The sequence below is a fragment of the Mastigoproctus giganteus genome, chromosome 4 (genome assembly GCF_048544385.1).
Source record: "Mastigoproctus giganteus isolate SK-2022 chromosome 4, ASM4854438v1, whole genome shotgun sequence".
Classification (NCBI taxonomy): Eukaryota; Metazoa; Arthropoda; class Arachnida; order Uropygi; family Thelyphonidae; genus Mastigoproctus; species Mastigoproctus giganteus.
The window spans coordinates 11,752,403-11,779,378 of NC_143578.1; the positions used below are offsets into that span (position 1 = coordinate 11,752,403).

A 26,976-nucleotide genomic window follows, 5' to 3' on the forward strand; every position below is an offset into this window, starting at 1 on the left:
TTAAGGATTTATTTAATTGTAAGGGAAACTGACAATTGAAAATAAAATAGAATATTTTAATGCCCAAGAAAATTGCCCTTTTATATAGACATGCAGAAAAATTCTTATATTTTTATTAGGTGTTTGCTAATACATTACTTATCACAGCTGTTCAGAAATCATTCATTCATATATATAGTTCATATCATAAACAGAAATGCAACCAAGAAATAAAAAATCAAAAGTAGTAATAAAATATCTTGGACTAACCTTGGGGTTGTAGCCAGAATGAAGTACCGGTTATCCTTTCCTGCCATTCTATGAAATTCCAGACCTGTAATTTCACCTTCATTTCCCAGCTCATTATCAAATACCTGAAATAAAGTACGCAATCAACTACACCCATTGGTTCAGCTTAAAAAGTGCCTCAAATACTATAATTTCAGTTAATTAAGTATAAGGAACTGTTTCAGAACTTCAGTCAACTTAGAAATAGGTGCTGTTTATTTAAAATGCACAGTGAACACAACAAAAGGTGTGATGATCAAGAAAGATTGTAACATAAGTTTCATAATTACTTTTCATGACAAGCAAAAAAAAAAAAAAAAAAAATCATAAATAAGATTCTATTTGACTACAAAGTTTTTTATCATCTTTCTACATGTTCCAGCAAGAAACAAGTGTTAAAATAAAATTCTGCATTAAATGAGAATAATTCATGATGTCAAAAATCTATACGAACTCATAGTTTTTTTTTTTTTTTTGTTACATTATTACTTCTGAATTTTTGTCCTTTGTTGTAATAGCATTTTAGGGCATCAGCGACTAAGGCCACATTACTCAGTGTATACTGTCTGTAAACTGTTTGTATTCTTTGGTCAATTTTCTGCTTGCTGGACAATTACCCGAGTTTCCAGAAGAAAAAACCATTACCCTTGCCTGATACCGACTAACTAAGCCACATTGTGAAAAAGGTCCATAAAAATTCCTCTCATCAATGATGGGACTTGAACTCAGGTCTTTTCCGCCCAGCATAGGGAAGATGGCTTTTGTCCTTTACCTTTCTTAAATTAACCATTTTGTTTTTATATATTTTATGTTAAAATGAAGATTGATGCAATAAAGTATTGTATGTTTAAGAGCATAAATATTCTATATAATATTGGTGTAAATACACCATAGAAAACTCTTAAATGAAAAAACTATGTTTGTAGTTTGAAGGAGCATCATTTTATCTGTATCTCATATTGTGCTCCTCCTTCACAACGAGTGCCATGTATTGCACTACCTCGAATAAGTAACGCTTCACCAAAAGAGAAAACTATTGTTACTTATTCTTGGTGGGCACCACCACCACCCAGACGGCACTGTTTCAAGGCTTGTTGGCCCTTCATTGGTGGGTGGGCAGGAATTAGGCGTGCCTGCCCACCTCGAATAAGTGTTACTTATTCGAGGTTGTGCAATACATGGCAACTCATTGTGAAGGAGGAGCACAATATGAGATACAGATAAAATGATGCCCCTTCAAACTACAAGCATAGTTTTTAGTTTTTTCGTTTAACAGTTTTCTATGGTGTATTTACACCAATATTATATAGAATATTTACACTCTTAAACATATGATGCTTTATTGCATCAATCTTCATTTTAACATTATTATGATTATCTTCACAACTGGACTGTCATGTCTGCAATACCAGGGTGCCTGCCCACCCACTGATGAAGGGCCAACAAGTCTTGAAACGGTGCCGTCTGGGTGGTGGTGGTGGTGCCTACTGAGAATAAGTAACTATAGTCTTCTCTTTTTGTGAAGCGTTACTGATTCGAGGTAGTGCAATACATGGCAACTCGTTGTGAAAGAGGAGCACAATATGAGATACAGATAAAATGATGCCCCTTCAAACTACAAATGTAGTTTTTACGTTTAAGAGTTTTCTATGGTGTATTTACACCAATATTATATATTATATATTTTATGTATAATTTTTTTGTAGAAATATGAAATGATTTCATAAAATTTAATTTGTGATATCACATTTAAATGCAAAATACTGTCATAGATTAGCAATCTGATACCTATTTTATGAGACACTAGTACAATCTTGAAACTTTCATCAATTCTATGCAGCAGAACAACACATGCATGTATGGGGTGATTATTTATTCATTAAAACTCTCAGTAAACATTTGCAATTTATACCAGCAACTTTGGAACTGCATCATTTTTTACCTCCAATCACCATGGCAACACACAGTAGGCAGCAAAAAGGCGTGTTTGTGCAATGGCCATCCATTTACTACCCACGAAATCTTGAATTTCATCTGTCCATCTCTGTTGTCTTCCAGGTTTTCTTTTAGCTCCCCTTGGGTACCATTCTGTTATTTCCTTAGTCCATCTATCACCATGTCTTTGAGCATGTGTCCTGCCCAAGTCCATTTCAGTTCTTTAGTTTTGATAACAATGTCCTTTACTTGAGTTTGCTGCCTAATCCATATATTACTCTTCTTATCCAACAGTCCGATTCCTAAAATATAATTCATTCCATTCTTCGCTCTGTAGTTTCCAGCTTCTCTACCATTTTTTTGGTGAGTGCTCAAGTTTCACTTCCATAAGTCATGGTGGGGAATATACACTGGTTCATTATATTATGTTTCAGACAAATTGGGATATTGTTCCTCAGTATGTGACTATATTTCCCGAATGCTATCCATTCAAAATTTATTCTTCTCTTGACTTCCAGCCATTTATCATTATTACAGCTAATGACTTGTCCCAGATAAGTATATGAATCCACCTTTTCGATTACTGCCTCTTCAATGATTATATCCCATTCTGTGGCATACTTTTTCATCATTACTTTAGTTTTAGCCATATTCATCTTTAGTTTGAAATCCTTACCAACTCTGCATAACTGATTAAGATTTTCCTCTAATTCTTTGAAATCATGGCATCTGCAAATTGTAAATGTCATCTGAAAATCGTAAATAGTTTAGGTACTCTCCATTCACACTGACTCCTTTCTGCAACCTGTCTAATCTTCTGAAAGCTTCCTCAAGGGCAGCAGTAAACAACTTCAGAGATATTGTCTCCGCTTGTCGAACTCCTTTCACAGTAGCAAATTTTAAATTTGCTACTGTCTTTGTCTAGTCTAATAAAGGAGGTAGCTTTCTCATATATTTTCTTCAAAATCATAATGTGTGGGGTATCTATGCCTTGTCTTTTCAGTGCCCGAAACATTGTCTTATGCTGTATGGAGTCAATTGCCTTTTCATAATCTACAAAAGCCAGGCATAATGGTGTTTTATATTCAATTTCTTTCTCCGTTAGCTGCAATATTACGTGAAGGTGATCCATAGCTGAGAATCCTGTCCTAAAGCCACCTTGCTCTTTCGGTTGATTCTCATCAAGTATTCTTTATAATCTGTTAGTAATGACCCTTGTGAACAACTTGTAGATGTAGGATAACAAACTAATTGGTCTATAATTTCCAATTTATCTCCTTTCTTATGCAGCAAAACTAGGATTTCATTATTCCACTCCTTAGGTGTCATGCCTTTCCTAATGTATTTTGTGAAGTCTTGCCAGTTTCTGTGTCATGTCTCTTCTTTCCAATTTTAACAACTCTACAGTAACTTCATCTTCACCTGGAGCTTTTTGATTCTTCATTTTCTTCAATGCATGGTCTACCTCCTCAGGAAGAATATCAAGTATGTCATGTGTGCTGCTAATTTGTGATCCATCTTCCCCACTGCTGGCACCATTCCTTTGCTCCTTATATAATACTTTATGGTAGTCTTCTGCTATTTGAATTATGCCTTCTCTAATATTTATAGGTACACCATCACTATTCTTCAGATTCAGTATCATTTGTCTTTCTGTATTACTGCTGATTTAAGTCCTTTGTTCCCCCTTAAGGCTTGTTCTACTTTTCTTCTGGTAAATCTTCTTATGTCCTCTCTGAGCCTCTTTCTAATGGCTATGCATAAACTTGCGTAAAGTCGAATTTCTGTAAGTCGAGTATTACATAAGCCAAGGAGTGCCTGTATACATGCACACTCACACAAAAGGGTAAATCATCATTATAATAATAATTCTTTGTAATGTGCTTTCAACTTGGACATCAAGAAACCAGAATTAAACTGTAATATGTAACTCAGTTGCACTGAATGCAAATTCGGTATACTCAATTTTGTCCTTGTCAGTGTTTATCTTGCTCTTCATTTGCCGTCTTCAGTTCATCATGGCAAGTGTTTCTTGACTAATTTTTTTTTTCCTTTGGATTTCTTTTTACCTATAGGTTTCTTAGGCTTTATCACTTTCAGAAAATTGTATTCCTCATTGATATCTTGGTCCTGAAAGGTCTGCAGAAGCATAAACTTGTTCCTAAGTTCCAGTACATACTGATTCCTCTCCTGTTATTTCAAAGAACATATTATTTACTCAAGTCTGTTTTTTCCTTTTTTTTACATCTATCAAGTGCGCAACCTATCATTCTGTGATCACTTCCAACATTTACCTTGTTCAGGAGGATAACATTGTTCACAATATATCTTCTGTTAGTGATCATGAAGTCAATTTCATTAGTTGTTAATCCATTTAGGCTCTTCCATGTTCACTTTCTGTTCTTCCATGTCCACTTTCTGTTTGAAGTTTAGTTATGCAGTTTTAAGAAATGGGTTGCCTCTTCATCAACTATTCATGATTTGTGAGAGAACAGTTGCCTGTTATATTGGTCTTATTAGGCCAAAGAGAATTATTACTCTGAGTGTAAAATTAAATATTAATGACATAAATAAAGATTATCTCTCTCTCTTTATAAAATCTGAAATAAAAGATAAAATGATAAAATTTTTTCCCCTCTCCCTTTGTCTGTTTGCCTCATCTCTTATACATTTGAGCTCCACAGTATCAGTGTAATCTAACTTTCCCCAGATACTGTATTGTCTTGCTAGTTTAAGTTAAAAAAAAAATTCACAAAGTTGCGGAGCAGTGGATTTCAAACTTTAATTCATCAGATACTAACTGTTTTCTGGTCAAAATCTGCTATTATTAGCCTTATAGTGTTTTCTGGGAGGTGGGGAAGGATTAAAGGATAACAAATTTAAGACCTGTCATATATACCACCACTTTGCTTATTGGAGGCTTGAAGTGGTGAAACCCATGTTTAGTCTCTAGAGCAAAGTTTCCGGCATCCCCCTACCCCCATACTTCTCCTTCAACCCATGCACGGTACTAAGTACTATAGGTTTTGATACCTTTCGTTTTTGGGGTTTTCATAAAAAAAAAAAAAAAAAAACAAGAATAAATATGTAGCTTTGATACTGTACAGAGAGACACAAAAATAGGAAGTTGATAGAAATCTCAGAGTGAATAAAACTAATTACAGAACAATACCTACATTTTTGAGAAATCAGGTTTTATTTTTGTTAAATATTTTTTTTATTCATTCTATATGTAAAAATTTTTCAAGAAAAAATTCTAGCTAAGTGCACATTTAAACATATTTACATACTGCTTTTGAAAACAGAGATTTTCAGATTAAAAAATTATTTTCAGGTGGAAACATCACTTAAGCTAAAACTGACCTTCTTCCAGTAATAATTTGAGAAGTTCTGGAAAATGTGACGTTCATCAGTTGCAGCAAGTTCTGTTTCATATATTAAACCTACAGAAATAAAAGTAAAGGAAACATACTGGCTATATGAATAAGAAATTTTGATTAAAAGCACTGTAAACAAACACACACACACAAATTAAAGTATTCAAAATACACAGACACATTGGTAGGATAAAGAATTATACTTAATAAACTGAAACCTCAAAATACATTTTAGTTTTAGTTTACAGCTACACCTACAAGAATTTGCAGTATTATCTACAAATAATTTTTTTTTAAACAATATGTCATCAATTATATTTTGAGGTGTGATCAAAATGCCTGAGAACTGAAATAATATTTGATGAAACTTATTGGCTATTCAAATGGATCTCCTGCAAAGCATTCTCCTTGATAATACATATATAATGTTCTGAATAATTTCCTCAGTCATTGCAAATCTGTGACCTTACAAGTGAAACTATAACATATTGACAAAGATCCTGATATGCAAGAATTCACCACTTTCTGTGATCATCAGTGAGAATGCAAAGCACAAGCTTGGCTGAAATGTGTTGCATTCCTAAACCTTGTGTTGAAATTGAGTGACATCTCATAAAGAAATATGAATTTCACTAGTGACTTGACAAAGTTAAATGTTGATCATTCCTGATGATGAAGCAGTAAGCTTAAATAAAGATCACAAGCAACTGAATCACTTGATCATCAGGAATGAAGCATGAAGTTGAAGGGTGATCAGAATTATGATCATCTTCAATGGATAAATGGCACCCATTAAATTTTGTGAAGCATTGGAAAGTCTTCAAATGAAACATAGCATCTCCTCCAAAAGCTGTTTTAATATATTGTAGGTTTCTGTTACACTTTTCCCTAATTTGAAACAGAATTTAATGCAAATTGACAGCTCAGTATAATCACTCATTTTAAAATATGACGAATCACAGAAAATAACCTCTATTTTATACATGCTAATTCTGACTTACTGCAGATAAATGGGCGATTCAAGCATTACTCCTACGTCTAGATGAATCACTTAAGACATTCCTTGTAATAAGTCGCAACTTGATCTGATGCTGCAATTTCAAGACACAGAGTCACTCTCTGAACATTTTGATCACACCTCATATATTTATAAAAACCATTCATTTATATATTTATAAATTTCAGAAAAGAATACTGCATTTATTTTAAAAGTTTATTCATTTAACATCAATGAATAAGATATGACAAGTAATGTTTATTTACTATTCTACAAATTACATGCCATGTTTAAGAATTAAGCTATTAATTATATTGCTCTACATGAATCTAGTGCAAAGTCAATAAATTGCTATGTGAAATTCTTCATATTACTATGTGAAACTTCTCTGAGATGGAATAAATTTCTTAAGTCTGAATGTAACAATTATATTCAAATAACATCCCACATAAATAATGTTTATATGTAAAACACTCAAAATAAATGACAATTATGATAGAGTATCTAGCAAACACTGCAACAAATGTTTCTAAGCAATAAATAAATCTAGTAATTACCTTTAGATGTTCCCACTAATATATTTCCTGTACTATTCTCTGTAGCATTTTCAAAATTCCAGCCAACAGCAGTGATGATATGTCCCTAAACATTAAAATTTTAATTTCAATTATTTCCCTAACAATACTATTATTATAATAAATGTTATAAAAGAAATATTTCACTCTTTTAAATAAATGTTATAAAAGAAATATTTCACTCTTTTACAATAAATATATCTAATTATATATATATATTATATACAGGGTGTCTCAAAAATATTGGTACAAACGTTTAGGGGAGGTAGTAGGAGAGGCACAAGAAGCAGAAATGACACAAGACAGTAATTAGTGGCAAACATTTATTTGACATAATATTAACAATGGAGTAAGAGATGGATGCATTTCATGATGTTACAACAGATACTCGAAGGTTCCACCATGAGATGCGATGCATGCGTGAAACCGACGCAGGATTGATTGGCAGACACGGTCGAACACATCTGGAGTTTCTTTGACAGTAGCAGCAGCGCAGATGAGTCTCGCTACGAGATCCATTTCCGTCTCCACAGGCGATTCACACACGATAGATTTGAGGGCCCCCACAGAAAGAAATCAAGGCTTGATAAATCAGGTGAGCGTGGGGGCAGGCAACGGGTCCACCACAGTCAATCCATTGATGCCCAAAATGCCTGTTCAAATGGTCACGAACACACCTTCCATAATGGCAAGCACTCGTCATGTTGAAACCAAATGTTGCATCTCACATTTGCTGGAAACATCATCAAGTAACCCTGGTAGAACTTGTTCAAGAAAGATCCGATATTTAGAGGAGTTCATGCGGGATGGTAACAGGTATGAGCCGACTAAGCAGTCACTGACCATACCTGCCCACACATTTATTGCGAAGTGATGTTGTGCCGCATGGGGCGCACACCGTGTGGGTTGTTGTGAGCCAACACATGAGCATTGTACTGATTGAATAAGCCTTCCGGCACCTCCGTAGCCAGGTGGGAAGGAGCAGCAGTGCGTAGCACACGCTTCTTGATTAGACCGGGGTTCGAGCCTGTCACCACCAAATAAAGGAGGATGCGGAAAGGTCAGGGAATGACCACCGCATATCCCGGAGCAATATGGCCTTAGTTGCTAATGCTCCCAATAACAAACAAACAATAAGCCTTCCCAAGTGAAATAAGCCTCATCCGTGAACAAAACATAGGCTGGAAAATTCAAGTCTTGAACACTTTCTTGGAGAAACCACTGTGCAAAAGTCACACGTGCAGGATGATCTTGGGGGAGCAGTAACTGAACCCTTTGGAGATGAAAGGAGGTATAAGGAATTGTCGTGCCAGGCACGCTGTACACTGCAACGAGACACTCCTAAGGCAGAGGCAATGGCACGTGTGCTGGTAGTAGGATTATTCTGGACGGCATTCAACACACTTTCTTCCATAGTGGGAGTTCGCATCGAACGTGGTCTGCCCACACTACTCCTGTTACCTCTAAATGACTCATAATCGCACAAATTTGATGCACACACGCAAAGAAACTGTGGTCCGGTACATGTCTGTCTGGGAAGCATTCTCCATAAATTCGTTGAGCGGCTCGTCCATTGCCCTCTGCTAATCCATACACTAGGTGCATGTCTGCCAGCTCACAGTTCGTATATCGATGCATGCTCTTCGTGCAGCGACTACTGCTTGAATGAGTTAAACCAGAAATTTTCCCTCTCGCGAACTGATGAACAGCGCCGTGTATCGACTTACGGTGACGTTTCCGGTTATGGGTTCCTATGCGATTCACATTCCTTTAGATGTTACCTACCTTCCCTAAACGTTTGTACCAATATTTTTGAGACACCCTGTATATATATATATTTTTTTTTTTGGCTGGTGCAGCAAAAGCCTGTGGCTTCTTTTCTCTATATGGCTAATAATACTACTAACTCCTATTTTGTTATTTCTTGTTATATACTTTTAAAACATTAAAAATATTTAATTTACAATAATCAAATAATTTAAACATAATATTTTTATCAATTGAACATTCTAAACCTTCTTAATAATAGTAGGAATTATACCCATTTGCTAAGGTAAACATGAATGGAAGTTTTCAAAAAAAAAAAAAAAACAGAAGTTTTTGTGTAATAGCATGTTTCTCCAAAATATATCCCTATGAGCTGCCTACATACTGCATCATATATACAAACAATAGATGGTCCTCTCTTTTGGGAAATAATCTCATCAGAAGGTGGATGTACATTTTAACAAATTTAAATTTAGCCAAAAAAAATTTCCCATAGCACCTATCCATCTCCTCCAATAATTTGTCTAGTTCTTACTTGAATTTATTCAAACTACCCATTTCCACAACAGATGGAATCTGTTTCAGCAATCAGCCATCCGCTGTATGAAGGCAAACTCTGCACATCTATCCTGCAACCATCCTTCCTCAATTTGAATTTATGCTCGATCATGTGTATAGGCTGGATAAGAGGAAAAATGTCATCAGCATTGAGTTTGCTCAATCTATTCAATAGGCTTAAACACCTCAATCAGATCATTTTGCAGGTGCCTGGCTGCCAGATTATGCAATTTATTGAACTGAAGCCTTTCTTGGTAAGACCACCCTTTCTTTTCCATCAATATCACTGCCCTTCTCTACAGCTGTTCCAGCGGATCTGTATCATTCCTAAAATGATACTTCAGACCTGTATGAAGAAATCAAGATGCAAAATAACCACTGCCAATAACAATCAGATAATCACTTCCTTATCCCTGTTAGCAAAGTTCCTGTATATCATTGATAAAACTCCATGAGCTTTATCAGTGATATACAGGACACTCCACTTCTATAATGCCCAGAAAACTACATCTGACAGCACAATTACCTCAAAGTCTTTTTTATTTTCCACTACCCTGAGTGTAGTACCACATAGATGGTATGTTAATCTGGGATTACCCCTACCTGTATGTAGTACCTTGTGCTTTTCAATGTTAAACTTCAATCGCTATATCTCAGCCAAACTGCCTAACTTTTCTATGCCTTGTTGCAGTAGCATACTGATTACTATCATTAACAAAACCTGTCATCTTTTATATCATAAGCAAACTTAGACATTAAGCCTGATATACCTTGATATATTATTAATAAATAAAATAATAATGGGCCAAAGGAAGGCAGTCTTGCCAGAAAAAAAAAAAAAATCCATCGTAGAAAAGAAAATACAAATTATTTGCTTCCCTCCTCACATAAGTAACTATCCAGTTGACCTTTTGAATTTATTCCAACTGTCAGCATCAACTACCTATGAAGACAACCTTTTCCAGCAATCAATGAGTCACTGGCTAAGAGAAAGCTTCCTACAATTTAATCTAAACCTCTTCCCCTGTAATTTGAATTTGTGCTCTTGAATTCTGGAATTCTCTATAACAGCGAAAATTCTACCTTCATTCATTTTACTTACCCCTCTCAGAGGCTTATAAACCTCAATCAGGTCACCTCTGAGGTGCCTGGTTGCCAAGCTCTGTAAGCCCACATATACAGAGTCTCTTCTCATATAGTCACCATTTGGCTGATCTCACCATGCGAGTTGCCTGTATTTGGACCCTTTCAAGAAGCTCAATGTCTTTTTTCAGATGAGGTTTCCATACTTGAACACAATATTCCATATGTGGTCTTACAATTGTCTTATACAGTGGGACTTTGACCTCCATATCTCTACAGGATAATGTTCAATAAATCATTGATTCAACACCATGGGCTTTCCTGGCTGCTTGTTTACACTGATCAGAAACTTCACATCTGCCCGAATTGTAACTGCCAGATCCCTTTCTTCCTCTATTGTTTTTTTACTTTTCTGACTTTTCTGACCATCTTGCAGCATGTTCAAGTCATCCTGGAAGAGCACTGCTTGGTACTGATCATTAATTGGGTGGGCCAGAAATGTTGTGAACCAAGTCCAATTTTTCTTCAAGTCGGGCTTCAGGTGTACTAAGTCCCATCAAGACAATAATTATTCTGTGAAAATGTGGACAAAGTCCTTAGTTCTTTAGCTGCCTGATAGAGGACAGTGGTACTTTATAACACTGAAGAACATCTGATAGTGTTCGTTGTTACAGTAGGCTAAGTCCATCATGCACATTGTTACAGTAGGCTAAGGTCCATCATGCACATTGTTACAGTAGGCTAAGTCCATCATTCAGCAGGAAAGTGATCCAAGTCCCCTTGTTTATAACCATACAGTTACCTCTCTATAACATTTGAATCATTGGAAGTGAATTGTTATTGTCAAAATAAATATTGTCTAATTAATTTTAGACAAAGTTTCTGACAATTATTATGCTTGCACTTCTGATTTGCAACTGCAGATAAATGGGCGATTTATCTGCAGAACTAATTTCCAGATCACATTTCCAGAACTAACCACATCCGTGGCTCATTACAAGAGAAATTTGTACACGTACAATTGTGGTGTCCACTCAATTAAATTTGGACATGCTCTGTAATATATGTGTGGAATGAGACAGAAGGTGGAAGAGGGTCCCAGGAAATCTCAACTGTTATTACAAAGCATTTAAAAGAAAATGCCAGCCCAATGCACCAACATTACTCTTTATTGTGACACTTGTGAGGGGAGAGCAAAACCACAATATAAAGGTTGCACTTAATTATCGAAGTTGTGCAACGACCTTTCTATGGCCGTCAATACAATTGACATAGTATTCATGGTTTCTGGTCACTCCTACCTACCAATGATGTTGATTTCGGAATTATAGAAAAGTTTAGTAAGATTCATTCATTGATATACAAGCCCTGACGACTGGATTAATATAATAAAAAACTCAAAGAAAAAAGACCCACCATTTAAAGTAGTTCAACTCGAGCACAATGATTTTTTGTCATCAGAGCCTTTAGAAAGGAAAAATAATCAACAGGAAAGAAAAAAAAAAAACATCTAGCAAGGAGCCTGTCAACTTGCTTAACTTTCAAATGGCTGCAGTTTTAAAAGAGGGTGTCCCTTCTCAATATTTTACAAAAACTCATCAAGCGATTTAATGCCATTCGAAGAAATTGACGTACAAAAGAAGAAGAAAATTAGTAGACCTCTGTCTTCATTGGCACAAGTTAAACCAAATCAACTATACAAAGTCAAGTACAAGAAGTAGACATGATTTCGTTATTGCCTTATATTCCTCATTTTCATCATAGTTTTTACAAAAAGTTGTTGGTGAAAAGGGACACCGGATCTGCTGAAGTGCATGAAGATGAGTCTCAAATTATGTATGTATATATGTATGACTAATAAAAGTACCTACTTCTATCTTATTTTTTTGTGCAAAATAATTGTGATTTTAATTTCAGTAATACATTATTGTTTAAATAAAACAATTTAAATAATTCATTCAATCCTAAATAATAATAAAGAAAAAGTGATATTACTCATTCATTCCATCCTAAATAATAAAAAATAGTTAGTAATGGACTTTGCTTTCTATGGAAGTGGGAAAATATTCCAGTTTAAAGTTGTTGTTGTTGTTATTTGGTTTTTAGGAGCATTAACAACTAAGGCCATATTGCTCCGGGATATGCGGTGGTCATTCCCTGACCTTTCCGCATCTTCCGTATTTGGTGGTGATGGGTTCGAACCCTGGTCTAATCAAGAAGCGTATGCTACGCACTGCTGCTCCTTCCCACCTGGCTACGGAGGCGCCCCAGTTGAAGTGAACCAAGTCCATTTTTTTATGTTTAAAACCAAAATTTTAAGGATGAACATTTCAAATTCCTAGGAAATTCAAAGACAGAAGATCATTAATAACTATTTCAAACAAATATTGACATAACTTATTTAAATCTATCTAACAATGAATTTTTATTAGCTCATATGCAAAAGTTGATTTTTTTCATACTATTTGAAAGTGACTTGTCAATTATTCTACCGATCTTTATGTTATCTGCAAATTTTGACATCAAGCCTTCTATCCTATCTAACCAATCCCATCATTGATGTCATTTATGAAAATCAGAAAACAGTGGTCCAAGAACCGATCCTTGGAGAACCTAAATTCTGACTTTACACCAATCTGAAGAATATTCATTAATCATGATCCTCTGCCTTCTGCTCTGCAGCCAACCCAGCAATCCATCTTAGAATTTTTCCTGTAATCCCAATAAGTCAAATGCCTTGCTAAAATCTAAATAAACTATTTGAAAATTCCCTACGTCCAGCTCATGAGTAACTGTGTCAAATAGTTTACTAAGTAAGTTAAAACATGATTTTCCCTTAAAAACTGTGTTATGTGGTATAAATGTTGATTTGTCTGACCAATCAAGTTGGCAGACAAGATTTTCCCTTAACAAACCTATGCTGTAACTGCAGTATAATTGCATTCCTGTTTAGATGGTCCTGCATTACTTTTTTTAACCAGTGACTCCATTATTTTCCCTAGAACAGAAGTTATGCTAACAGGTCTGTAATTATTCATGTAACCTTTTGAATCCCCTTTGTGAATTGAGGATACATTTGCACTTTTTCCAGTTCATAGGGTCTTCCCCCAGAATTTAAAGATACTCGCATAATTATGTCTAATGGTTTGTTTACTTCCTTTGCTGCCTCCCATAATATAATGGGATAGATTTCACCAACCCCAGGTGTCTTTCTTATGTTTAAACTTCAACAGTTTCTTTTTCCACTTTCCTCTCAGTAATCACAAAAATCCTTTAACTCCCAGTTAGAGTTTGATAAACTTTGGTATCCTCATTCCCAAAGAACTCTTCATGTGTGACTGTAGTATATAAAATACCTATTCAGTTTGTCAGCAATCTGAACAGGTTCATGAGCAGTTAAACCATCAACATCAAGTGGACCCATGTGATTTAACCTCTTCCTTCTATTGGGGTAGGGTGGCCACTGAAAGACTGAAGGGTTTGAAAAAAGTCATAACTTGTTCATTTTTAATCTTTTTTATTTTCTTTGTTTTACAGGTTATAGAGCATCCCTTGGAGATTAAAATGTGACCGCTGAAAGACTGACCACCCTTTCAGAATCTTCTGAAGCGATGTTCTGGCGATGCCTAGTTGAGCAGGGCGACGACGGGTAGAGGCAGATGGATCCTCAAGGACACTCTGCCGTACAGCTTCCACCGCTGCATCAGTGCGCACAGTGCACTTAGGACCTCTTCCCGGAAGATCGCCGACTGATCCAGTTCTTTCAAACCGGGCGATTAGGTTCCGAATCATGTTATCTCTAGGAGGACTTTTAAAATGTTGCCGGTATTTTCTCTGAGTTTCAATAATTGATCTTTCACTGGAATAGAAAAACCCAACAAGTTTTACTCATTGCTGGACATCATACGTAGCCATTTTAATCTCCAAGGGATGCTCTATAACCTGTAAAAGAAAGAAAATAAAAAAGATTAAAGATGAACAAGTTATGACTTTTTCAAACCCTTCAGTCTTTCAGTGGCCACCCTGTATAAGCAAAGATGTCTTTTCTGCTATTCTTTGCCAGAGACTTTTCATAATCAGCCTTAGCTTGCCTACCCTCCTTTGTGACTTGGATAGACTAGTTTATATCTATGATAGGCTTCTGTATCACCTGATATTTTACATGCATCCCATGCATTTTTCTGCTACAAGTTTTCATCAGTTCATTGGACATTCGCTTAAGTCTGGTCTTGAACAGTATTTCTTAGTTAGTATGCAAAGACTAGTAGCTTTTATGATTACTTTAGCTTCTATGATTACTTCTATGAATGTTTCTCATTTAGAATTTGCTGTTGGTAACATCATTAGTTGGTCCCACTGCATAGAATTTAAAAACTGCCTGAGACCACTGTAGTCATCCTTATGAAAGCAAAACCCTTCCCCTGTACCCTTGACAGTGGTTATGTTTTTAAATGCCATAATAGTACACTATGAAAACTGCCAACCATGGATCTTTTACCTGCAGATTCTTAATGCATGAAGAATCACTGCACATGATCAGATCAAGAGTATTGTTTCCTCTTGTTGCTTCTCTGACATGCTGCTGTAGAAAATAGTCATTCAATAAATCCACAAATGTCTTGCTAGTGTATGAGTGACCAATCCACAAGTTCCAGTTAATATCTGGAAAGTTAAAATCCCCAATTATAAGACATGCTGATTTAGCCATCCATTGTATGTCTCTGTATAGTTGTTTGTCAACTCATCACAGTCATTAAGCCTATAACACATCCCTAATCTCATTTTCCCAGTGCTTATGTCACACCAAACTGACTCAAAATTGCACTGGCTGCCCATGTTGACTGGATGCACTGCTTTAAATTTAATATGCTTCTTAACTAAGAGCATAACCATTTTCCCCACTCCTGTCCTGTCTACCTGTCCTTTCTGTACACATTGTATTCCCTGTGTTCAAACCTGCATCACTTAGGTCTCAGTGATACCATGTCTCTGATATTTCTACAATTGCTTCTAATATTGCTAGCAGATCTAGTCTGAGTTATGATTTTCTTTTGAATTCAATTTAATTTGAGAATACTACACTAAACCAATGGATATCTGAATGTAATCATCTGTATTACATTATCAAGTTTATGTTGTATGTATTACACTATACTGTTATGCACATAGAGTTTTAAATTAGTTACTGCTTAACTAGAAATAAAATTTCTTAGCTAAAAACAAAAAAAATCTGAATATTGCAAAACCCTTGCCACCTTATTACACTCACCTTTACCAAACCATATGTAAACCTTGCAGATATGATTCAAAGTAAAATTAGTAGACACAAGTTTTAAAATAAATTTTAAATATAAAATAAAATAATCAATTGAAAATAAACAAATAAAATCCCAAAAGTGAAGTACACTTTTCAGGATGTTTTAAATTATTTTTAATTTAATTTCAAACTTGCTTCTCATTATTCTAATTCTGCTCTGAATCTATCTATATATGGCCATTAAAGGTGAGTATCATATTTAGATATTTGAGTGCAGTTACCAATGCTTTAGTTTATGGCCATTATCCAACCTTTAAATCATATTTAAATTTGCAGTATATCAGATGTCAAAGCAATATTCATGGATCTACCAAATGAAGTGCAGGGATTTTATGAGGTAATATTAAATTAGCAGTGATGAAATTATGCAAAGGAGCAAGCTTATACAGTATTAGCCAAAAAAACACTACCTACATCATTTGCCCATTCCTTTTAATAATAATAATTTAATAAAACATCAGATGGAAAGTTCATTCCAACAGTCAGTTACTCTCTGGCTGAAAGTAAATTTTTCATATCAATGCTGTCATAGCCATCCCTTTCCAATTTAGATTTATGTCCCCTTATATGTACTGGGAAAGAGTAAGGATATTATCAGCATTTATTTTACTCAACCGTTTAAAAACACTTCAATCAGGTCTCCTTGTTGATGCCCAGTTTCCAGATGCCACAATTTACAGAATTCAAGTTTGTTTTTCTTGGTAAGAGTACTCTTTTGTTTTCCTGGCTAATTTTATTGCTCTACTCAGCACCTATTCTAGCACATCCTTCTTAAAATGAGGCTTCCAAACCTGTATGCAACACAGATGGAAAATCACCTCTTTGTCCCTACTGACAAAATTCCTAATTCCTGTATGTTGCTGAAAGAGGACACCACGAACCAAGCAGCCTGTCTGCACTGGTCCAAATTTTCGAAAATTTTTATGTAAAGCTTTTTTTTTTTCTCTCTTCAGAACAAAGGTAAAGAATTAAAATTTTTGTAAATAACAGATATATGAACCAGTAGCATTCATTCAGCTTTACTTCAAAAAGAAATGCTTGATTGTTATATAGCCCAAAGTGCATACATCACAAGCTTAATGTTAAACTACTACTACTCCATCATCTGTAGGTGTTTTAAGATTTCAGAAAAGTGAAAGGGATCAGTGATAAACCACAACTATAGGAGAACACAAGAAAACACTGAGTGAACAATAATGTTTCAAGAAGCCCACAGCAGTTAACAAAAAAAAAAAGTTTAACAAAATTTAATTTCTTCCAATTATTAAAATTTCTTTGAGATGCAGTTTAAGAAAATATGCATAATGCTATCAATGAAGAGCAGATTGTACATTTTCATTTCTCAAAATACATCTTAAAGAGAAAAATACATATTTTCAATAATATTTTGGAAAATATAATCATGCATCTCTACACTTCTTTTGGTAGACTTTTGTATATCTGAAATGGTAAAATAAAAGATAAAATTTGGCAAAAGAATGCAAGTCCTACTATTATTAATGTTCTAAAACTTTTTCTAGGCTTCTTAAACTAATGTCTTGAGAATTTATGTATTATCAATTTTATATAATTATTTCGTTTTTATTCTAAGTGAAAATAAAAAGTAGTAAGCAAAGTCATACTTTCATTTTACTCATGTGGTATGCTTTTTTTAAACCTCTGAAAAGATACAAATTGTCTAGAGGACCTTGTGTATCAGCACTGACAATACTGATGAGTAGATGCTTGCCACTCAAATCCAGAAACATTTGATATACTTTAGCATAATAGTTTTTGTCTCCAACAGCCCGAAAAAGTTCAATTTCTAAAAGAAAAAGAAATTCAATTAAAACAGTTTTAACGTATTAAACTATCTACAGTTAAATTCGGTACCATTAACTGATTAAACAAAAGTTAAAAGGGAAGACAGGTGTTTCACATTTATTAATCAAAGTTATTGGGTAAACTGATACATACCATCTAGTACTTCTGGACGTTGAAGATCTATCCGAACTATTTTTGATCTCATGGCAATGGCGAGGTGATTGTTACTTGCAACTAAATGGGTTATAGAATCAGTCAAACTGAAATGAAAGTTAAAATGAACATTTCGAAACTCTTCTTGAAAAAAAATAATTTTTTTTTTCATTCTGCTAAGAAGAAAACTGCTTTTTCAAAGCAGCTTTCCTTCTTAAGATCTCAAAATAAAGTGGAAATCAATAAATAAATGTAGTGAAACCCCATTTAATATGTCTTTGAAAGGGAATAAACCACTTGAACTTCTTAACTAGGAAAATTTCTTAGTAGATCATTGATCACTGCCATACCAACAATGTCGGTATACAATGATCAATATGCAGACTGGTAAAAACATTATGTGGGTAAAATACTGGTTATATGGCAACCAAAATAAACTTCTTAGGAAGACATTTTGAATTAGTAAAGATAAGTTTATGGACACTGATTGAGACAGAACAATTTCAACATCTTAGGTAGTATAATCTTAAGAATATCATTTTAAATTGGCTCCACTGATATCGAAAATAATTAATTGATTTAAATGGAAATAATTTTATAAATTATAAAGCTTACGTAATATTCATTCTTGACTTATTAAATATAGGAACGTCATCTTCCAATGTGGCATTGATGAACCCTGCAGTTGTCTATGAAAAAAAAAAAATAATAAAACAAAATAAAATATATTAATAAACTTGATGTGTGCCATGCTATGAAGGGAAATTTATTCCAACACTAACAAGCTATACAGTGCATTATTTTACAAACCATGACTCACATTTCAACTGGATGCACAGCAATCTTAAAAACAAGTTTACCTAACTTTGGGTATGCCAGGTAAGATTTAAAGTACTATCCTGCACATGGATTATTTTAAAAAGATAACTACAGTACCAACTCAGAGCTTCTCAAACTATCTGCGGTGAAGAACCAGTTTCTTTTATTTCCAATCTGTCGTGGACCAGTACTTTTGTAAAATGCAAATCTCGAAGACCAGTAACAGATGAATCATCAGGGGCTGGTATCATCTGTGACCAATTTCCAATTTGTTGCGGACTGGTAACAAACAGTTTGTAGACCGATGCCGGTCTGCGGAACACACTTTGAGTAGTACTGCTCTAGAGCAGTGCTTCTCAAACTATCTGTGGCGAAGGACCAGTTTCTTTTATTTCCAATCCATCGTGGACTGATATTTTTGTAAAATACAAATTGTTGCATACCAGTAATGGACGAATTGTCGTGGGCGGTAACAAACAGTTTGTGGACCGGCACTGGTCCACAGACCACACTTTGATTAGCATTCAACTAAAACACATTATCAATATTTCAATAAAGTCATACTTCAGCAATTAAATGGGGTGTAGCTTCTCCCTTCCCATTAATCATTGTGGGTTGTTCGAGCCCGTGAGCCACCAAATACGGAGGATGCGGAAAGGTCAGGGAATGACCACTGCATATCCACGGAGCAATATGGCCTTAGTTGCTAATGCTCCTAAAAACCAAACAACAACACAATTGTGGGTTTTTATATTTTATTTTTTATCACCAAATTAAAGATATGAGTAATTATTGTTAATCAATAAAAGAAAATAAACAGTTGTTTAAAATTAAGCATTAGCGATACCTTTATGTGCAATATTTGAATTTTATTTTAGTTTTATTGTTAGTAACATCTTTCAATAGAATGCATTACTTTATAAAACCACTTGATAGTAATATTTTTGGTGTAGACGTTCCCTGGTGGAGGTCTGAGTCTGCCTTGTGATGATATAATTTGGTAATAAATATTTTTGAAAAAGTCAGGCATATCCAGATATTTCAGAATGAGTTTTATAAATGTTAAGAGTTAGTAATATCATGATATATTTAGTACACTTCTACAGCACATAAGCAAAGCAGCCATTTTTACTTTATCCAGAGGTATACCAAATTCTGTGATCAACTTGTCGGTGATATCTGCAATCCAAGTGGATTGCAGAATGCCATGGAAGTTGGTTTTATAGAAGTCAAAAGTAAAGTTACAGTTTAACATTGATTAATTTATTTCAACAGTATATTCTCTTTCTAGTGACTTTTTTTTTTTTTTTTTTAATTTACATCTCTCATTTATATTATATTGTTCAATATTTCTGTCAAAAGAATTAAGGGATAATTAAAAAATAAAAAAAAAAAGGCCTATATTTGGATTTGATCACATAAATGAAACAACAAAAATAAATTATATTCTTTTATCTGTTAAACGATTGGTTTGGTTCTACTGTTATTATTGTACTTATATTATATCCCGATTTGCAATGTCAGTTAGTCATTTGCACAAATTAAGCAATGACTTAAGTTCATATTTAAAAATTAATTCATTAAATTCTGGTTAATATCATAAACTAAATTCCTGGTCGAGACTTTCCAAATGATATGTGATTTATCTTTGTAGTTGCAAAACTCAAGGCCAATATCATGAACGAACATGCAAGGGGGGTGATCAAACTGCTCTATCCTAATATTGGTCAGCTGCAGCTAACTTACAGTAACTGCAGCTGCAGTTCCATCTGGGACATTAGGTTCTCTCATGATAGGGGATGTAAGGGTAACAGTAACTTATCTTTGGTTCTGCAAGAGAATTCACTGTGATAGCAGCTTCCTCCACACAACGAACTTCATATTTATCCTCTGTATCAACAGCAGCCAGATGTTTTGGAAGGTTATGAGCAACTCTTTTTAGATGTGTACGAGTTGGCTTCTCTGATATTGACTATTGGCTTCTGTGATATTCAATATTGAATAATTAGTTAAGTTCTTTTTAAACATGTATTGTGTCTCTTCATGTCTCTGATGAACATACACAAAATTAGAGGTCACTCGTAATTGTACTTTTTTTGTTGAAGTTGAGTAACTGACTGAAATAGTACTACCTTTGTAAGGCACATACTCATCTATCCTCATCTGCCTTATTCACCAGATTTGGTCTGCAGTGACTTTTATCTATTCCCGAATCTAAAGAAATACCTTTTGGGTAGGAAATTTGTAAATGATTCTATTGTGATGAATGCCTGGCTGGATAGCCAATCAGAAAATTTGTTTTTGGCAAAAATTAAATCCTTGGAATATTGTTGGTAAAAGTGCATTAGTGTTAGCATTAGCATTAGCATTAGTAGAGGCATTTGATGCAAGAAAGCAAGCTTATGCAGCATCAGCCAAAAAAAAAAAAAAAAAAAAAAAAACCACTTCCACTTCACCCCTCTGTTCGTTCAAAATACCTGTCCAGCTGAGCCTTAAACTTATTTAGGCTATCAACCTCCACTACAAGAGATGGAAGTCTGTTCCACCAACCAACCACCCTCTGGCTAAAGGCAAATTTCCGCACGTCTATCCTACATCTGTCTTTCCTCAATTTGAATTTATGCCCTCTCAGGTGATTATTCTGAGCTAGAGGAAGAATCCCATCAGCATTGAGCATGCTCAAACCATTCAAGGCTTTATACACCTCTATCAGATCACCTTGCTGGTGTCTAGTCTCCAGACACTGTAATTTGCAAAACTTAAGCCTTTCTTCGTAAGAGCACCCCTTTGTTCCATTCACTAATCTTGTTGCCCTTCTCTGTACTCGTTCCAGCAGCTCTACATCCTTCTTGAAATGAGGCCTCCAGACCTGTATACAGAACTCTAGGTGTGGCCTGACCATTGCCTTATACAAGGGAATAATCACCTCCTTATCCCTGCTGGAAAAATTCCTGTATATCATTGACAATACTCCATGAGCTACTCTTGCAGCCCGTCTGCACTGCTCAGAGAACTTCATATCTGCCTGCACAACCACCCCCAAGTCCCTTTCATTCTCTACCACTGTCAGTGTAGTACCACAGAGTTGATACGTTGCTCTGGGGTTGCTGTTTCCCATGTGTAGTACTTTACATTTGTCAATGTTAAACTTCATTTGCCACCTCTCAGCCCATCTGCTCAACCTTTCCAGATCCTGTTGCAGCAGCATAGTGTCAGTAGTGTCCTTGACAACCCTGCCAACCTTTGTATCGTCTGCAAACTTGGACATTAAGCTTGATATACCATCATCAATGTTGTAGGGGATTATGGATCTCTAACGTTCATTTAGTGGCATGATGCACAGGTAAATCAAGGAATGGAAATTAATTAGAAAACAAGGACTTCAACCCATGTAGAGTGTAATCTGCCTTTAATTTCTTAAAGGATTACAGATTATTCCTAGATTATTCCTTCGATCAATTCGGCCCTGGAAAGATTGTGCAAGGCTCAAGGGGTAGAATTTTTTTCAGCCTGGACTGTACTTGTTAACAGGAGAGATTGCTTCTACAGGGATGGGATACACTTAAATAGAAAGGGTGCAAGAATATTTGCTGATGCTATCGAGGCAGTGTTAGGTGGATCGGAAAACTGCTAGCTTGGGGGGAGACAAAGATCAATAAATTGACAGTAGCCACTGGCAGAGGTGAAAGAGATTCTTGCATTGCTTCTATTAGAATGAGCAGAAGCCTGAAAAACAAGATGCAGGATATTTCAGAGACTGCTGGGAGCCATTGCGGTACAAGTAAACACATGGATTGTGTTAGGGTAGCTAAGAATAGAAACAGATGCAGGTATACTTGCGTGTACACCAATGCTAGGAGTTTAGTAAATAAATTTGATGAATTTGAGGTATTGCTCAAAACATCAAAGGCAGATATTGTTGGGATATTAGAGATGTGGTGTCACACAGATATAAGGGATGCAGAACTGGAATTTGGGGAGTACAACGTCTACAGAAAGGATAGACAGGATAGGAAGGGGGGAGGGGTTATGCTATTAGTTAAGAAACACATAAAAACCAAGGAAGTGAAGCCAGTCGACATCGCTGGACAGTGCAGTGTTGAGTCAGTTTGGTGTGACATAAGCATTGGGAGATCAAAATTGAGAGTAGGAGTGTGCTATAGGCCTAATGACTCTGATGAGTATAATAAGAAACTGTACAGGGAAATAGAGTGGGCCAGTAAATCAGAGAGTCTTATAATGGGAGATTTTAATTTCCCAGATATTGACTGGAATTTGGGGGCTGGTCACTCACACACTAGCAGGGCTTTTGTGGATTTATTGGATGATTGTTTTCTACATCAGCATGTTCGGGAGGCAACTAGAGGGAGTAATACTCTTGATTTGATTATCAGCAGTGATTCTTCATGCATTAAGAATCTGCAGATAAATGAACCACTAGGTGGCAGTGATCACAGTGTGCTGAAGTGGGATTTATTCAAAGAGGTAACTACCATTAGGGGTAGTAAAGGGAAGGGTTATTGCTTCCGTAAAGGCGACTACGATGGACTGAGACAGTATTTAAATTCTATACAGTGGGACCAACTGATGATGTTACCAACAGCAAATTCAAAATGGGAAGCATTCAAAGAACTTATCTTGGAAGCTACTAGGCTTTACATACCAACTAAGAAATATTGTTCAAGGTTTAGGCCAAAATGGATGTAAGATGAACTAATGAGGCATATGGCAGAGAAGAAAAATGCATGGGATACTTACAAATTAACACATGACACAGAAGCCTATGATAGATACAAGTTGATATGCAACCAAGTTACAAAGGAGGTTAGGCAGGAGAAGGCAGATTACGAGAAATCCTTGGCAAGGGATGCAAAGAAAAACAGCAAAGAGTTCTTTACTTATGTAAACTCTAGAAGGAAGGGGATGAATCAGATTGGTCCACTTGATATTGATGGGTCAACTGTTGATGATCCTGCTCAGGTAGCTAACAAACTAAATGAATATTTTGCATCGACATTCACACATGAGGAGTTATTCAGCGAGGGGAATGCCAGAGGTGTATTCAACTCTAGCAGTAAGCTACAGAATCTTGAAATAACTGGGAGTAAAGTGGAGGAGAAACTGTGGAAGATAAACACAAGAAAGGCACCCGGGGTGGATGGGATCTATCCAGTTATATTAAAGGAGGCAGCAAAGGAAGTAAGCAAACCCTTAGCCATAATTATGAGAGCTTCCTTGGACTCAGGGGAGGTACCCATAGACTGGAAATGTGCAAATGTGACCCCAATTCACAAAGGAGGATCAAAGGCTGACACAAGTAATTATAGACCTGTGAGCTTAACTTCTGTTCCAGGAAAATTAATGGAGGCACTGGTTAAAGAAGCACTGCAGGATCATTTAGACAAGACTTCAGTTATAGCTCGGACACAGCATGGTTTTGTTAAGGGGAAGTCTTGCCTGACCAATTTGATTGGATACTATGATGCAGTCACAAAAGAACTGGATGCAGGGAATAGCTTTGATATTATATACGTGGATCTTAGAAAGGCTTTTGATACTGTTGCACATGGAAGACTGCTACACAAATTGGAGCAGTGTGACATTGGAGGCAAATTGCTGCTATGGATAAAGGGGTGGTTGAGGGGGAGAAGACAGAGAGTGGTAATCAATGGACACTGCTCATCGTGGACTAATGTTATTAGTGGAGTCCCTCAGGGCTCAGTGTTGGGTCCATTATTGTTTTCTGTATTTATAAATGATATTGATGATGGTATATCAAGCTTAATGTCTAAGTTTGCAGACGTACAAAGGTTGGCAGGGTTGTCAAGGACACTACTGACACTATGCTGCTGCAACAGGATCTGGAAAGGTTGAGCAGATGGGCTGAGAGGTGGCAAATGAAGTTTAACATTGACAAATGTAAAGTACTACACATGGGAAACAGCAACCCCAAAGCAACGTATCAACTCTGTGGTACTACACTGACAGTGGTAGAGAATGAAAGGGACTTGGGGGTGGTTGTGCAGGCAGATATGAAGTTCTCTGAGCAGTGCAGATGGGCTGCAAGAGTAGCTCATGGAGTATTGTCAATGATATACAGGAATTTTTCCAGCAGGGATAAGGAGGTGATTATTCCCTTGTATAAGGCAATGGTCAGGCCACACCTAGAGTTCTGTATACAGGTCTGGAGGCCTCATTTCAAGAAGGATGTAGAGCTGCTGGAACGAGTACAGAGAAGGGCAACAAGATTAGTGAATGGAACAAAGGGGTGCTCTTACGAAGAAAGGCTTAAGTTTTGCAAATTACAGTGTCTGGAGACTAGGCACCAGCAAGGTGATCTGATAGAGGTGTATAAAGCCTTGAATGGTTTGAGCATGCTCAATGCTGATGGGATTCTTCCTCTAGCTCAGAATAATCACCTGAGAGGGCATATATTCAAATTGAGGAAAGACAGATGTAAGATAGACGTGCGGAAATTTGCCTTTAGCCAGCGGGTGGTTGGTTGGTGGAACAGACTTCCATCCCTTGTAGTGGAGGTTGATAGCCTAAATAAGTTTAAGGCTCAGCTGGACAGGTATTTTGAACAAACAGAGGGGTGAAGTGGAAGTGGGTTTTTTTTTTTTTTTTTTTGGCTGATGCTGCATAAGCTTGCTTTCTTGCATCAAATGCCTCTACTAATGCTAATGCTTCATGATATCCCCTCTTCAGCGAATGCTCATTACACAATCGGCCTTGGATACCAAGACCTTGATATTGGTATGTGAGGTTGATGGTGTAATAAGGATAGCATTTCAGGTATTTGCTGAAGAAGTAGTACAGAAAGTACTATGAAATGTTTTTTTTTTTTTTTTTTTTTTATGAAAACCCCAAACATGAGAGGTATTAGAACCTATAGTACTTAGTACTGTGCTTGGGTTGGAGGTTGAGAAGATGAGAGAAGATATTTGTTGACATTAGAATTGAACTTCTGTAGACTGTAATTTTCAGGAAATATATGTTAAGGAAAGTTGTTACAGAAAATGGCAGTTGAATGAATAAACGAGGAAGATGAAAAGTTGATTCTGTGACTTTGAAGTTGGACAGTAAATGGATGTTGGCTGGTGGTGGCACATGTTCGAACTGTTTTGAAAGAGGGAGCGGGAATTATAGAAGCCAATTCAGAAGAACAGTGCCCGTGGAAGTATCTGTAGAAAAGGCATGCAGAAGACACAGTACTTCTATGAGACAGAGAGTGGAGAGACTCTGTTAGAGAGGAGTCATTAATTAACCTAACTACCCTCTTCTGAATGGAATCTAGAAGCCTGAGAGAGGTTTTGGGGGCACTACCCCAGATGTGGGAACAATATTCCATGGTAGGGCAGATTTGTGATTTGTACAGAGTGGACAGCTGTTTGAAAGAAAAGTAATGCTGAGAGCGAAAGAGAAAACCAAGTTTTTTAGATGCAGTGGAAGCAATATTTGTAATGTGCTTGTGCCAAGAGAGATTAGAAGTCAGGGTAATCCCCAAAAGAAATACAGTAAACCCCCGCTGTTCGCGGTATCTGTATTCGCAGTCGCTGATTTAATATAAAATGAAACCTAAAAAAATGTGAATTTAAAGCGCCGTGAACATTTTTCGCCATAAAAAAACATTGGCGTGGCTAAAATTATCTTTCCCAGTCAAAACAGTGCTCAGTGGGTGAGAGGAGAGGGGTGACAAAATTGCGAGCGTGGATGTTTCTCACTAATCCTTGTTCAGTATGGGTTATGCACTTGTCATGGAAGGTTTCATCGTTTGCTTTTAATTTATATGCTTATAAATTGAATAAATTTATAAATTGATATGCTTACAAAAGTGATAAATCTACCGTTTTGCAGTGTAAAACAGACTTTTTCGAGTGTGTTAACAGAAGAAAGTGACTTTATTGTGGACAAGTTCTTTCTAACCTGTACAAAAATATGGCTACGAATAACAAGGGAAATATAAAAAGATCAAAGAAGGTGATGACATTAGTGAATAAAATTGAGTTATTAGACAAAATTTCTAATGGTAAAAGTATCTCCTCAGTGGCAAAACATTATAAAATCAACGAGTCAACGGTACGATCAATCAAAAAATCGGAAGAAAAAATCCGCCGTAGTGTCCGTGAAAACGCGCTAATTGCTTCAAAAATTTGCTCTGTAACTCGTGATGTTAAATTAGAAAAAAATGGAAAAAGCTTTAAATCTGTGGATAGAAGACCGAACTCAAAATAAAATTCCGCGAAGTTTACTCATCATTTGTGAAAACGCAAAACTCCTTTATCAACACTTTAGCAAAACTGGTGATAGCACTGGCAGGATACG

At 35.9% G+C, this 26,976-nt stretch overlaps 1 protein-coding gene across 2 annotated transcripts in view; it reads right to left on the reverse strand.

The window, feature by feature from the left end:
- The window catches only part of dor (vacuolar protein sorting-associated protein 18 dor), a 139,610-nt gene that overhangs the window by 87,388 nt on the left and 25,246 nt on the right, over positions 1–26,976 (reverse strand). The window contains exons 3-8 of one of the 2 annotated variants that reach the window (XM_090372563.1): positions 18,448–18,521; positions 17,833–17,939; positions 17,499–17,680; positions 7,134–7,218; positions 5,566–5,645; positions 250–353 (exon numbers count right to left, since the gene is read on the reverse strand). In XM_090372563.1, the coding sequence (XP_090228689.1) occupies positions 250–353; positions 5,566–5,645; positions 7,134–7,218; positions 17,499–17,680; positions 17,833–17,939; positions 18,448–18,521 (632 nt within the window). The remainder of the gene's footprint in view (positions 1–249; positions 354–5,565; positions 5,646–7,133; positions 7,219–17,498; positions 17,681–17,832; positions 17,940–18,447; positions 18,522–26,976) is intronic. The other variant, XM_090372564.1, reaches the window with a different exon arrangement.